The 13346-nt window shown below is 41.5% G+C and overlaps 1 protein-coding gene across 1 annotated transcript in view; it reads left to right on the top strand.

The window, feature by feature from the left end:
• The window catches only part of UBAC2 (UBA domain containing 2), a 173073-nt gene that overhangs the window by 97318 nt on the left and 62409 nt on the right, over positions 1-13346 (top strand). Inside the window, exon 5 of the mRNA XM_032315189.1 lies at positions 8881-9004. Within this exon, the coding sequence (XP_032171080.1) occupies positions 8881-9004 (124 nt within the window). The remainder of the gene's footprint in view (positions 1-8880; positions 9005-13346) is intronic.

Raw genomic sequence — 13346 nt, 5'->3', positions numbered from 1 at the left:
GAAATTTTTCTGTTAGTGATTTTTTTTTAAATAATTATCCAAAAACCCCTTGGTAATATCTCTGGAACTTCATGAGTTTTTTAATAAAGCTTTAAGTATTTAAAAAATTCTTTGAGAGGAAGACTAAAGCAATAAACCTTACCCAGAAAAAAAAAAAAAAGAATGACAATTACTAATGATTTAGTATCCATATTCTATGTAAGAATATGAGTTTCTAAATGTTTTAAAGAAAAAAAAGTCAACTGTGGTGATTCTGTCTACCTGGAAACTTGATGAAGAGAGTAGTTTACTCATTCTGTGTCTTACCAACTTATGAGCAAGAAGCAGAGGTTTCTGGGGTGAGTGGGAGAATGATGTTCTTTCACATTGTATGGGGACTAGTCGACGTAGGCAGGAGGCCAGCTGACAGGCTCTGTGACTGCAGGGACGCTAATGACGGGGGAAGAGTTGGAGGGGACATCTCACTGCCGAAACCCCAGAGTCTGTGCATAGGATGGAGACCGGGGCTCTTCACCTTACAGTTTTGGTTGGCTCAGTTTAGACCAGCTGTGTAACACGGCTATCAAAATGCACATGCAGGCCGAGTGAGTAGAAATATACCAGTCAGAGCGAGAGGGGGGATATTGACACTTGCCTAGGACTCATGTGGCCGTTCCCAGTCAGCTCTGGGGGCTGCCTTTCACGAAGGAGATAGAGGACCCGTGTGACCAGGCTGGTAAGGGGTCTGGACCCCGGGCCTTAGGACAAATGGTTGAATAAACTGAGAATGTTTGGGCTTGGCAGGGAGGTAGGTGATCATCACCCTCATGCTTTTGAAAGCTGTCTCACAGAAAAGGCATTAGGTTGCAAATGTAGACCTTCCAGAGAACAGAAGGAAGACCAGGATGAGGAAGTTAACCAGAGACAGCTTTCAAATCAAAATATGAAGGTAGTTCCCAAAAATTAGAAGCATAAAAAAAAGGAATAGGCTGTTTCTTATTTAAGTACTTACATAAACTGGTTGACTATTTTGAGGGATGATAGAGAGAGAATTAAATCATTGGTAGGAATTTGTAACTCTGACTTCAGACCTTCCACTTCAGGATCTGTCAGAATGGCCGAGGGGCTTCAGCCCATCAGTGGTGTCAGTCCATCTAGAAGTGGACTCGGTTCTTCTAAGCTCTAAAAGGCTGAAGATCTATAAGGGAGCACTGTCAGAAGAGCAGCGACGTCCAATTCTTTGGGCCTCCATCTCACTGTCTGTAAAATAAAGGCATTGAAGTAAATGATCGCCAAGCTACTTCCTAGTGCAAAACTTCTGAGGGGGAAATAAAGAGATTTTATGATTTGCTGGATGAATATGATAAAATATTCTAGAACTAGTTTATTTAAAACTTAGATTGAAGAAAACATGAAGAAGACATTGTTGAGAAGCTTCTCAGTTTGTGGAAATGACATCCTCGTGGGGTGTTTTGGTTTTTAATTTTTGAAATAGATTTTATTAAGTTAAACGTTGTTGTGTAATGAAGAACTCACCTAGTTACATGTTGTAGCAAACTGGATCCACCCTTCGCTGCGTTATCAGAGTGGTCAAGTGTGTAAAGGAAAGGCCGTGGGGTGGTTGTCCTGTGAGATGCCGTGGGACATAGTGTGCGAGCATGGCCTGAGCCCACAAACCTTGTTTGTCTTGTCTTTGAAAGTTACTGGGGTTTCTGTTGTTGGACTGTGGAAGTGCAGTCTGCGTCCTTTGCTGTAGACAACACAAGATGGGCATTGGTGACCTGAACTGAGTGTTTTCTAGTATTTTATCCTATCAAGTTGTGAGTATGTAGGAGAAACTCCAGAAATACTAGTGACGTTAGTTGAAGGAAGGAAGGAAAGAGTGAATTACAACCTGTTCTCCTCTTTTCTGTACTTCACCTTCATATGCTTAAGCCAGATAGGGCGTCCAAGGGTTAGCTAGTCGCGGTATGAATTACTGTTGACAGTGTACAGAACAGATGTTGTATCACAAAATAAGGAAAAGAGAAAAACTGGTCAGTGACTAATAACATGATGTTTTATGAAGTCTGTGTGTATAGAAATAGCAGTGGAAATTTCTACAAAACAACCTGTATGTTCACGGTCTGAAATGTGTGCTTTTGTGTTAGGGGTACATGTGGTCTAGTACTTAGTCATCGTTGAAAACTATATAGTGATTAATAACTTCTAAGGAATTTTTAAACTTCTCTTATTGGTGTATAAGACATGAACTGTGGTCATTAAAATTCCTATCAGTATTTTCTTGGTTAGTTTACATTGAAGCAGAGCCTCGGACGGGATGGTGGCCTCAGATTCTCCATTGTAATGTCACCCTTCACACTGTGTAAACAGAAGAACTTCTATAAATTAAGTACCTCAAAGAACATGTTCTGTGGTCAGATCCCTCAAATGCAACTAAAATAGAGCTTTCTTATTATTACCAAGAGCTCAGCAGGCCATATTTTGAGTATGTATATGAAACTATATGTTTTCATCCCATTAAAGATAATAAAGCAAGATGCATTTGTAAAACAAAAGACAAACTCTGTGTAGTTTGCCATTTTACAGAGAGATTCATTTATTCAGCAAATATTTTTTGAGCAACTCTTCGTGCCAGGTACAGTTTTAGAGAGCAGCGATAGAGCAGCAGACAAAACCGGGAGAAATCCCGGGCACCATGGAGTTTCCCTCCAGTCAGACAAACAGATGATAAGTCAGTCACGTAGGAGATTAGGAGGTTCTAGGTGCTGGGGAGAGGACCTAGAGAACTGTCTTGTCTGAGAAGGAGCTGTGTGGGTAAAGACCAGAAGGGTGTGAGGGAGTGCATGGTGCCTCTGAGAAGACACCGTTGGGAGATGCACGTGCCCTAGGGCATACCTGTCAGTGAATGAGACTCAGGCTGGGCCAGGGTGGAGGGAGCAGCCAGAGGGAGCGGCAGGGAGGCCACGTAGTAGAATACCAAGTTCAAGGTCCCGGATGCAGGGCCTTTTAGGTCTTTGTAAAGAGTTTGGCTTTTGGAGAGCCTGGGTGGCTCAGTCGTTAAGCATCTGCCTTCGGCTCAGGTCATGAGCCCAGGGTCCTTGGATTGTGTCCCTTGTCAGGCTCCCTGCTCTGGGGAGCCTGCTGCTCCCTCTCCCACTCCCCCTGCTTGTGTTCCCTCTCTCACAGAGTCTTTCTCTGTCAAATAAAGAAATAAAACCTTAAAAAAAAAAAAATAGACTGGGTTTTACTCTAGTGTGGGGACTCAATGGAGGATTTTAAGCCGAGGAGTGACCAACTTGTATTTTTTAATGGAAAGAATACACAGCTGCTTAATCAACTTAAGTTGATTAACTTAAGAGTTTTGACAAGTTGAAATGGAACTAAACAGTTCTTTTTGTAGTATTTAGAATGGCAGTTTATTTTTTAATTTAAATTCAATTAATTAACGCAGAGTGTATTATTAGTTTCAGAGGTAGAGTTCAGTGGCTCATCAGTTGTATGTAACACCCCCGTGCTCATTAACCTCCCGTGCCCTCCTTAATGCCCGTCACCCAGTTACCCCGCCCCCCCCCCTCCCCTCCAGCAACCCTCAGTTTGTTTCCGGTGATTAAGAGTCTTAGCTTTGTCTCCCTCTGATTTCATCTTGTTTTATTTTTCCCTCCCTTCCCCTATGCTCCTCTGTTTTGTTTCTCAAATCCTACCTATGAATTAAATCACATGAATCTTTCTGTGATTGACATTTTGTTTAGCATAATACCCTCTAGTACCATCCACGTTGTTGCAAATGGCAAGATTTCACTTTTGATGGCTGAGTAATACTCGTGTGTGTGTGTTTGTGTGTGTGTGTGTATGCATACCACATCTTCTCTATCCATAGAATGGCAGTTTAAATAACTCTGTTTATGAAAATTGCTTTGTTAGTTTTCACAATCAAATATTGAAAGTAAATTATGTGTAAGGATTTATAGAGCTATCAGAGGATGCAATGCTGAGTAAAATATTGTGCTTTCTGATAGAGTAATCTGTTGGGAGACCTTATTTTTAAAAGATTTATTTATGGGGCACCTGGGTGGCTCAGTTGATTTAAGTATCTATATCTTTGGCTCAAGGTCATGATCCCAGAGTCCTGGGATCCAGCCCCACATCAGGCTCCCTGCTCAGCAGAGAGCCTGCTTCTCCCTCTCCCTCTGCTGCTCCCTCTCCCTCTGCTGCTCCCCCTGCTTATGTTCTCTCTCTCTCTCTGTGTCTATCAAATAAATAAATAAAACCTTAAAAAAATAAAGATTTATTTATTTGAAAAAGAGGTGGGGGGAGGGGCACAGGGAAAGAATCTCAGGCAGACTCCCCGCTGAGCATGGAGCCTTGTGTAGGGCTCCTCAATCTCACAACCCGTGAGAGCATGACCCATGAGATCACAACCAAGCCAAAATCACAAGTTGGAGGGTAAACTTACTAAGCCACACAGATGCCCCTCTCATGAGAGACTTTTTAAAACCTTATAGTTGGTTAAAATGTGATCATAAAAATAAGCTCAAAATGGATTAGACCTATATGTAAGACCTGAAACTATCAGCCTCCTCGAAGAAGACATAAGCAGTAATCTCTTTGACATCGGCTATAGAAAGATTTTTTTAGATGTCTCCGCAGGCAAGGGAAACAAAAGCAAAAATAAACTATTGGGACTACATCAAAATGAAGAGTTTTTGCACAGTGAAGGAAACCATCAACAAAGCAACAAGGCACCCTACTGAATGGGAAAAGATATTGCAAATGACTTATCTGATAAGGGGTTAACATCCAGAAAATACAAAGAACATCTATATCACAACACCAAAATACCCACAAATAATTTGATTAAAAAATGGACAGAGAATCTGAACAGACATTTTTCCAAAGAAGACATACAGACAGCCAATAGACACATGAAAAAGGGCTCAGTCGTTAGGAACATGCAAATCAAAACCTCAGTGAGATATCATCTTACATCTGTCAGAATAACTACAATCGAAAAGATAAGAAATAACAAGAGTTGGCAAGTGGGTGGAAAAAAAAAGAATCCCTGTGCACTGTTGGCGGGAATGCAAATTGGTGCAGCTACTGTGGAAAACAGTATGGAGGTTCCCTAAAAAACTAAAAATAGAATTACTGTGATCCATTAATTCCACTGCTGGGTACTTACCCAGAGAAAATGAAAACACTAATTCAAAAAGATAAATGCACCCCATATGTTTATTGCAACAGTATTTGTAATAGCCAAGATATGGAAGTAACATAAGCGTCCATTGATAGATGAATGGATAAAGATGTTGCATGCGTGCATGTGCACACGTACACACACACACACACACACAGGAATATTAGCCATGAAAAAAGAACGAGCTCTTACCCTTTGCAATGTCATGGATAGACCTATAGAGTAAAATGCTAAGTGAAATAAGTTAGAGGAAGACAAATACCATATGATTTTACTCATATGTAGAATTAAACAAAATGAACAAAGAAAACAAAGACTAATGAAAAAAGAGATTCTTAATTTTTTTTACTTCTAAAAGCAAAATTAATCAACTACTATTATGACATAGATAATGCTTGCAACCTGTACATGATATTTTCCAACATCTAACTGAACATAATAAAAAACTTAAAAATTAAATTACCAAAATCATCATTCAAAAATGAAGATTAAATAAAGATATTTTAAGTGGGAAAAATGATTTTCAGATGACTGATGGACAGATGTTGGAAAAAGAGCCTCTTAAATTCAGAGAACAGGCAGGTGGTTGCTGTAGGGACGGTGGGTATGGGGTTGGGTGAAACAGATTAAGAGTACCTTTATTGGGTGTGAAGGTAGAGATAAAAACGGAAGGACCAATCAAATAGCCATTCAAAGAGTATTTAGAGTACCAAATTGCCTCCTTGCCTCAGATCAGTAGATGGTTGCCATGTCTGTTCCTACCCCAGTAAAAGTCTGGGGTTTTAATCTCTGGAGAGGTCTCTGAACTGTAGGATACTAGGCACAATCTTGACGTCTAACACCTGACCCTAGGGCTAATAATACTGAACTATCCATAAGCCTCTGGAGAGGTCTCCAAAATGCAGGATACCAGGCACACACCCTAACCACTAACCCTAACCCCAAACCACCCCCCGCCCCTCCTCTAAGAGCTGAGAAAGTGACTTCTGGAACAAACCATAAGAAAAACTGAGAAGCAACCTAGTTATCCTGGAGAAGCACTGAAACAGTTAAGAATTGGTAGTATATCTGAAAAATGGGTGTGAAGGTAGACATGAAAACAGAAGGACCAATTGAGTATCTATTTAACCCTCCTTTTCTCAGCTGGGTGGATGGATGCCACAGACTGCTCTCACCTCAGCAGAAGTCTGGGACTTTATTCTGTGGAGAGGTCTCTGAACTGCAGGACACAAGGCGCATACCCTAACCCCTAACCCCTGTCCCTAACCCTACCCCTAAGACTAACTCTAACCCTAACCCTAGGAAGAACAATAGTACATTTATTGTGACAAGCACAGAGTAATGTACAGGAGCGTTGAGTCCCTATATTGTACACCTAAAACTAACATAATACTGTATGTTAATTTTGCTTCAATTAAAAATAAATAACCAAAAAGATTAGACTTAAGCCACTAGGCTCTGCTCATAAGTACTATCCCATTTTTGGGGGGGAATAATCTGACCATTCACCTCTTCAAGAATAAGGATTATTATATTGCCCCACATTAAATGAGCACCCCCTTGCTGGAGGGCCCAAGAGAATGCATTTCCTTCCCTGCTCTGCTCGGTACTCGGCGTCAGAGGAGGGCCAGCCGAGTGAGGCATGTGAGGCCGAACTGGCGTGCTGGGTACATACCTTGGCTGCCCTGTCCCTGTCATCTCTCTTGCAAAACTGAGAAAGATTGCATCTCACACCTCTGGGTCTCCAGTCCTTACCCAGTGTCTGGCACTTGGGTGTTTGCCGGTTGGGGTTTTCCCTATTCTGGTATTTGCTGCATTCTTACAGATGCTACTGACACTGCTGCCATTTTTCACCTTTGTCGCGTATGTTTGCTCTCGTTTTGTTTTTAGAAGCAGAATTGAGAGGACAGGGAGTGATTTTTTAATAACACGTTCGTTACCAAAGGAGGGAACACTCTGCACAAGAGGGTCTTGTGTTTCCACAAAAATGGGAGTAATAACCTTTCTTGCATTTTTCTTATGGTGAAGATGTACTGGTGCTCCTTACCACCCCCCCCAATAAATAAATAAATAAACAAACAAGGGAAAACGAAAGATAGATTGAGTCATGAAGCCGAGTGTCGAATGAAGAGTTGGTGCAAGTGTGTGTCCAGACCGGTCTCATTCCTGCTGCCTGCCTGGTCGTGGCAGGAGCGTGAGTGTGTGGTCCTGGAGCTGGTTTCTTGAGATCAGAGACTGCTCCTGATGCATGGACGTAGATGAACTCCTGAACTTGGGCTGCCATCTTGCACACAGTGACCAGGGACTCAGTGATTTGCTCTGACAGTGACACTGTGGTGGCTTTAGGGCAAAGAAGGGAGCATCTGGCCACCCAGAGGAGTTGGTGTGATGCCTGTGGGACAGAATTGAGCTGTCATACACCATAGGTATTTCCTAGGCAGAAAAGTGGGAAGGACATTTAGGTTGGAAGAATAACTTGTGTCCGTGAATAGTTAAAAGAGCCTAATGTGCCCAGGGAGAGGCTTAGGCAGTAAATGTGGGGGGAGGGGCCAAATGGGGGGGGAGACGGGAGCAGAGGACAGGTGTGGGAGACTACACTAATAAGAAAGGACTGGAGGGCTTTGCTATTTCATGCTTATATTTACATTTCCTCTTTGGATCCTGGGAGCCTGTGGAAGGATGGGTTTTAAACAGGCATGTGACATGATCAGAGTAGTGTTTTGTGTGTCTGCGGGGTTTAGAGATGGATTAAAAAGAAATGAGACTCTAATTAGACACTTGTGACTTTTGGCTCTGTCAAGTTGAAGGTATCAAATTGAGTTTCATAATGAGGGGAGAGACAGGCAGACAGTTTGGGAACTCACTTCCATCTCACAGTCCATGCCGAGAAGGGCTTGGGGCGAGGCAGGGAGACACTGGAGCAAGGAGAGCCCTAGTGGGGCCCTGGAGAAGGTAGAAGAAGAGTGGCAGGAGAAGTCTAGGGGACCAGCAAGAAAATATATATATATATATATATTTTTTTTTTTTTTTTTCTTTCTTTCTAAAGATTTTATTTGTTTGAGAGAGAGCGAGTAAGAGAGAGCATGAATGGGGCGTGGGGGTCAGGGAGAAGCAGACTCACTGCGGAGCTGGGAGCCCGATTCAGGACTCTCCCAGGACTCCGGGATTACGACCTGAGCTGAAGGCAGTCGCTTAACCAACTGAGCCGCCCAGGCGCCCAGGAACAGGTTTTAAGGCAGGGGGAAGAAGGGGTTTGAGGAAGGGAAGGCAAGGGTGGTAAGCGTGTCGGATGCTGCGGTGATCAAGGTGGACAGCGTGGGATGAGCCTTGGGATGTGACTGTGGTGAATGATGTTTGTTGCTTTTGTTACAGACTCTTTCGTTAGATTTAAGTCATTCGTGGAAAGAAAACATAGCAGCAACTTTAAATTTTCTCACAATGCCTGACAGTTAATTAGTAGATGCTGAACCAATTTGCAGTAGTTTTGGGAGAATCAATAAGTATTAGATAATTAGAGTTTTCATAAAAATGTTATCTTTAAGTACAAATTATTTTCAATGTGATGCACATGGTGAAACCTTCTATATCTGAGACCATGCTTTCAGACAGAAATAAAATTAAAACCAGTATTACTTCAAGTATCTATTTGCTCTTGGTATTTTAAATTGAATATGACTAAAGTGATTTTTTTTTTTTTTGCGTAGCCTGGCACCTGTCTTTGCTCTGTTTGTACCGTTTTATTGCTCCATACCAAGAATCCAAGTGGCACAAATTTTGGGCCCGTTGTCCATCACAAACAAGACATTGATTTACATATTGGGACTACAGGTACAGTATGCATTTTTATGTTCACATCTCTTTAACCAGATCTGTTTCTCATTTGATGTCCTTAAAAACAGTGGTTTTTTTTTTCCCATAAGTTTGTCTTTATGATCTATATCAGATGTTCAAAGGAAGTGTTACAGAACAAGAACATCAAGGTATATAAAGTACTAGAATACTTTCACAGTCTTTAGAAATCTGATAAGAGCTTTCACTGTAATTTGTATCAGTGGAAAATATTTTAATGGCATTGTGTAATTCCGTGTAAGTACTTTTCAAAATCACAGTATGAAGTGGAAACAAATGAGAACAGTTGAAAGGTAGAAAGTGGAAAATCACTGTCAAAATTACTTTATTGAGTACAGCGTCACAAAGAAAGCTCTGAAGAAGCAGCCAGGTGTGCCCCCCCCCCCCCGCTTTATGGCTCCCGCGCCGCACGGATACGATGGCGCTCTGCCCGTCCGCTAGGTGGTTTGATACGAAGACCATGAAGAGTTCTTACTGTTTGATTTAAATGGAAAAAGGTTCTGTTCACCAATAGCCAGTGCCATCGACCTATCCCTGCCGGGTTCCAGGCCAAGTGACAGAAGATACGTGATTTTCATTTTCTACCTGTGATACTTGTCACTTTCCTTTCACTCTCAGAGCTTTTGATGTGAACTTTTATTCTGCTGTTTCCTGTGGTACCATGTGTAGCTTGGCCTTTTGATCCACTGTGAATACTCATAACATTCCTTATCCCACACGTATCAGACCGGATACTAATGTCTCTGTCAAATGCCCTCCTCCCTCCCCTTTTAACCTTTGGTATTTCCTCCAACTCGTGTAGTGCGCTGTCAGGTGTTATCAATGGCTCATCTGGGGTGGGTGTTTCCTCGCCACTTTTACAACTGTTTCTCCTGAAATGTTTATTCTTTATCTCTCAACCTGCATGCCGTCAACTCTCCCTTATCCTTGCGAGTGCTCATAGCACCTAATAGCCTCTTTCTGCAGTTCATTCTTCTTACTAGGATTTGCTGTGGCTTGGTTACTTTCTGAGAAGATGTTACAGCAGAAGGCAGAAGGCAGCAGTAGCAGAGTCCTCTGGACGAGGGGCAGGACACCGAAGTTCTAGTTCTAGCATGGCACCCACTAGCCTGGGCCTTAGGTCAAGTTGAGCCTCATGTTGATCCTCTAGTTCCCGCCAACTCTGAAGTTACAGAGCTTTAGAGAATGAAAAATGTTGTTTTATTTGTTATGACGTAGGAATTGAGTGGTACTGTGGAAAGTCTTTGGTGCCAAGTGCATTTTGGTCTGATTGCTCGCTCTGGTAGTGGTTTGCTTGATTCCTTTTCTGCGCTCCTATGTGCCCATCTGTAAAGGGCTAATAACCCTGTGTGTCTTACACTGGAAGGATTAGAGATAGTTAGGGTAATCCAAACAGATAGTAAGAACTAAGTCAGTCGGTTCCTGTAATTAACTAATTCATGTCTCTCTAGCTGCCACTGTTGGTTTTTCTGAGATGGTGAATTTTATTTATTTATTTATTTATTTATTGGTGAGGTATAAGCTGGTATCAGAAAGTAGGGGTGGAGATGCCTCTTTGGCGTCTTGATAACATCTGACGTCCTTAGCATGAGTGGTCTCCAGGGTTCTTTCTGCCTGTCTAGTACCTACTCGCACCCCCTCCCCACCTTGAAATGAATGTGAACCCCATATTCTCAAAGTCTCTATTCTTTCCCTACCTCTGTCCTCCCTGGATCTTCACACATGTTCCTATGCCTTTCCGTCTCCTGCATAACAACTTTTTGATGCCAGGGACATTGGATGAATGCAGGAGGGAATGAGGGAATGATTGAGTGATTTTAATTATTACCAGAAGAACAGAAATGTTTGGGAAGGTATCTAATGGCTTGAGAAACCAGGGGCTGTGGAGCATGAAATGAGTTGTAGCACCTGACCTCAAGGAACCTGGCAACGAGAAAAAGACATACACACTGTTAAAAACACGAGCAGACACAACTGGGGCCAAACATGCAATAAGATGAGTAACTTAAGAGTCCAATGGAAATAACTTCTTATGGATGAAATTAATGATGCGCTCTTCCTGCTTGTGTAGGAAACATGGAGGTCACGAGCGCTGGGCTGCCGAGGCCGACCGCGTGGGTACAGTCCCAGTGCCATCAGCCACCAGCGATCTGATCTGGAGCAAATCGCTTAACCTTTCAGTTTGCGTGATTAAAATAGAGTTCATAATAGAGCTTACTTTGTAAGGGGTTTAGGAGGATTCTGTAAAGTTCAATATATGAAAAGCGTTAAGATCACTGCTTGGCACATAATAGGTGTCATGGAAGTGTTAGCTGAAAACAAACAAAAATGAAACAAAACAGCAAAAAGAAAGTGTTAGCTATTTTATTATTCCTTGTACTTTTCGAATAAGACTACAGAAAACTGTCCACATTATTCTCATCCTTGTTATTTTCAGAGTCGTATATACTCAGCAAGCATCCATGTTAGGTAAAAGGGTTGATTTTTTAAAATTTAAATTAAATTAACATAGAGTGTATTATTAGTTTTAAAGGTAGAGTTCACTGGCTCATCAGTTGTATATAACACCCCATGCTCATTACATCATGTGCCCCCTTAATGCCCGTCACCCAGTTACCAGCCCCCTCCCCTCCAGCAACCCTCAGTTTGTTTCCTGTGGTTAATAGTCTTTTATAGTTTGTCTTCTCCAATTATGTCTTGGTTTTTTTTCCCCTCCTTTCCTTTATGTTCCTCTGTTTTGTTTCTTAAATTCCACATATGAATGAAATCATATAATTTTCTTTCCACGATTTGATTTATTTTGCTTAGTATAATATCCTCTAGTTGCATTCACGTCATTGCAGATAGCAAGATTTCATTTTTTCTGCAAATGACATATCAGATAAAGAAAGGGCTAGTATCTAAAAATAGAGAGATAATTTATCAAACTCAACACCCAAGAAACAAATAATCCAGTCAAGAAATGGACAGAAGACATGAACAGATATTTCTGCAAAGAAGACATCCACATGACCAACAGACACATGAAAAAGTGCTCCACATCACTTAGCATCAGGGAAATACAGATCAAAACCACAATGAGATATCACCTCACACCAGTCAGAATGGCTAAAATTAACAAGTCAGGAAATGACAGATGCTGGCGAAGATGCAGAGAAAGGGGAACCCTCCTACACTGTTGGTGGGAATGCAAGCTGGTACAGCCACTCTGGAAGTTAACTTTCCTCAGAAAGCTGAAAATAGAGCTACCCTACGACCCAGCAATTACACTGCTGGAAAGATACAAATGTAGTGATCCGAAGGGGCACGTGCACCCGAATGTTTATAATAGCAATGTCCGCAATAGTCAAACTATGGAAAGAGCCCAGATGTGCATCAACAGATGAATGGATAAGGAAGGTGAGGTATATACTATACAATGGACTATTACACAGCCATCATCAAAATGAAATCTTGTTATTTGCAACAACGTGGATGGAACTAGAGGGTATTATGCTGAGTGAAATAAGTCAATGAGAGGGACAGTTATGGTCTTACTGATATGTAGAATTTGAGAAACAAGGCAGAGGATCACAGGGGAAGAAAGGAAAAAATGAAACAAGTGGAAACCAGAGATGGAGACAAGCTATAAGAGACTCTTAATTTCAGGAAACAAGCTGAGGATTGCTGGAGGGGAGGGAGATGGGAGGGACGGTGTGGCTGGGTGGTGGACCCTGGGAGGGCATGTGCTGCTGGGAGCACTGTGAATTGTGTAAGACTGGTGAATCACAGACCTGTTCCCCAGAAACAAATAATATATTATATGTTAATGATAATAATAAAAGATTTCATTTTTGACAGCTGAGTAATATTCCATTGTGTATCTATACACCACCTGTTCTTTAAAAATGATTAAATTTTAGATCAAGGATTAAATTTGTATTTGCAGCCAGTGCTCCTTTCTACATGAGGTAGCACTAAGAACAAAATCTGTTAGCTTCTTTCTTCTCGTGCTTTGTCATCTCTTACCTTTGTATCTGCCTTCTTTTTATGGTTCTTTTTATACATATCCTTGATAAATGTGCAGAACTTCGAGGTTTTTGTCTAGTGCAGTATCTGCAGTTAACTTCTGGGCCTGCTTCTTTCTCTAGGAGCAGAAGTCCTTATACTCCCGACTAAAGATCTAAATATGAGCAAGCAGTAGGCTCCAGATCTTTTTCTTTCAGGAACACTTTGAATGTCTTATGATTTTTTTTTTCTTTACCCCAAGCACAACTCTCATGTGTAAATGATTTAGAAAACAAAGCGATAGATTTTATGAAACCCAATTCTAATTACTTCT

Source organism: Mustela erminea, chromosome 15 (assembly GCF_009829155.1).
Source record: "Mustela erminea isolate mMusErm1 chromosome 15, mMusErm1.Pri, whole genome shotgun sequence".
Classification (NCBI taxonomy): Eukaryota; Metazoa; Chordata; class Mammalia; order Carnivora; family Mustelidae; genus Mustela; species Mustela erminea.
The sequence above is the reverse complement of the archived record's forward strand: the minus strand, read 5'-3'. Positions and strand labels throughout refer to the sequence as shown.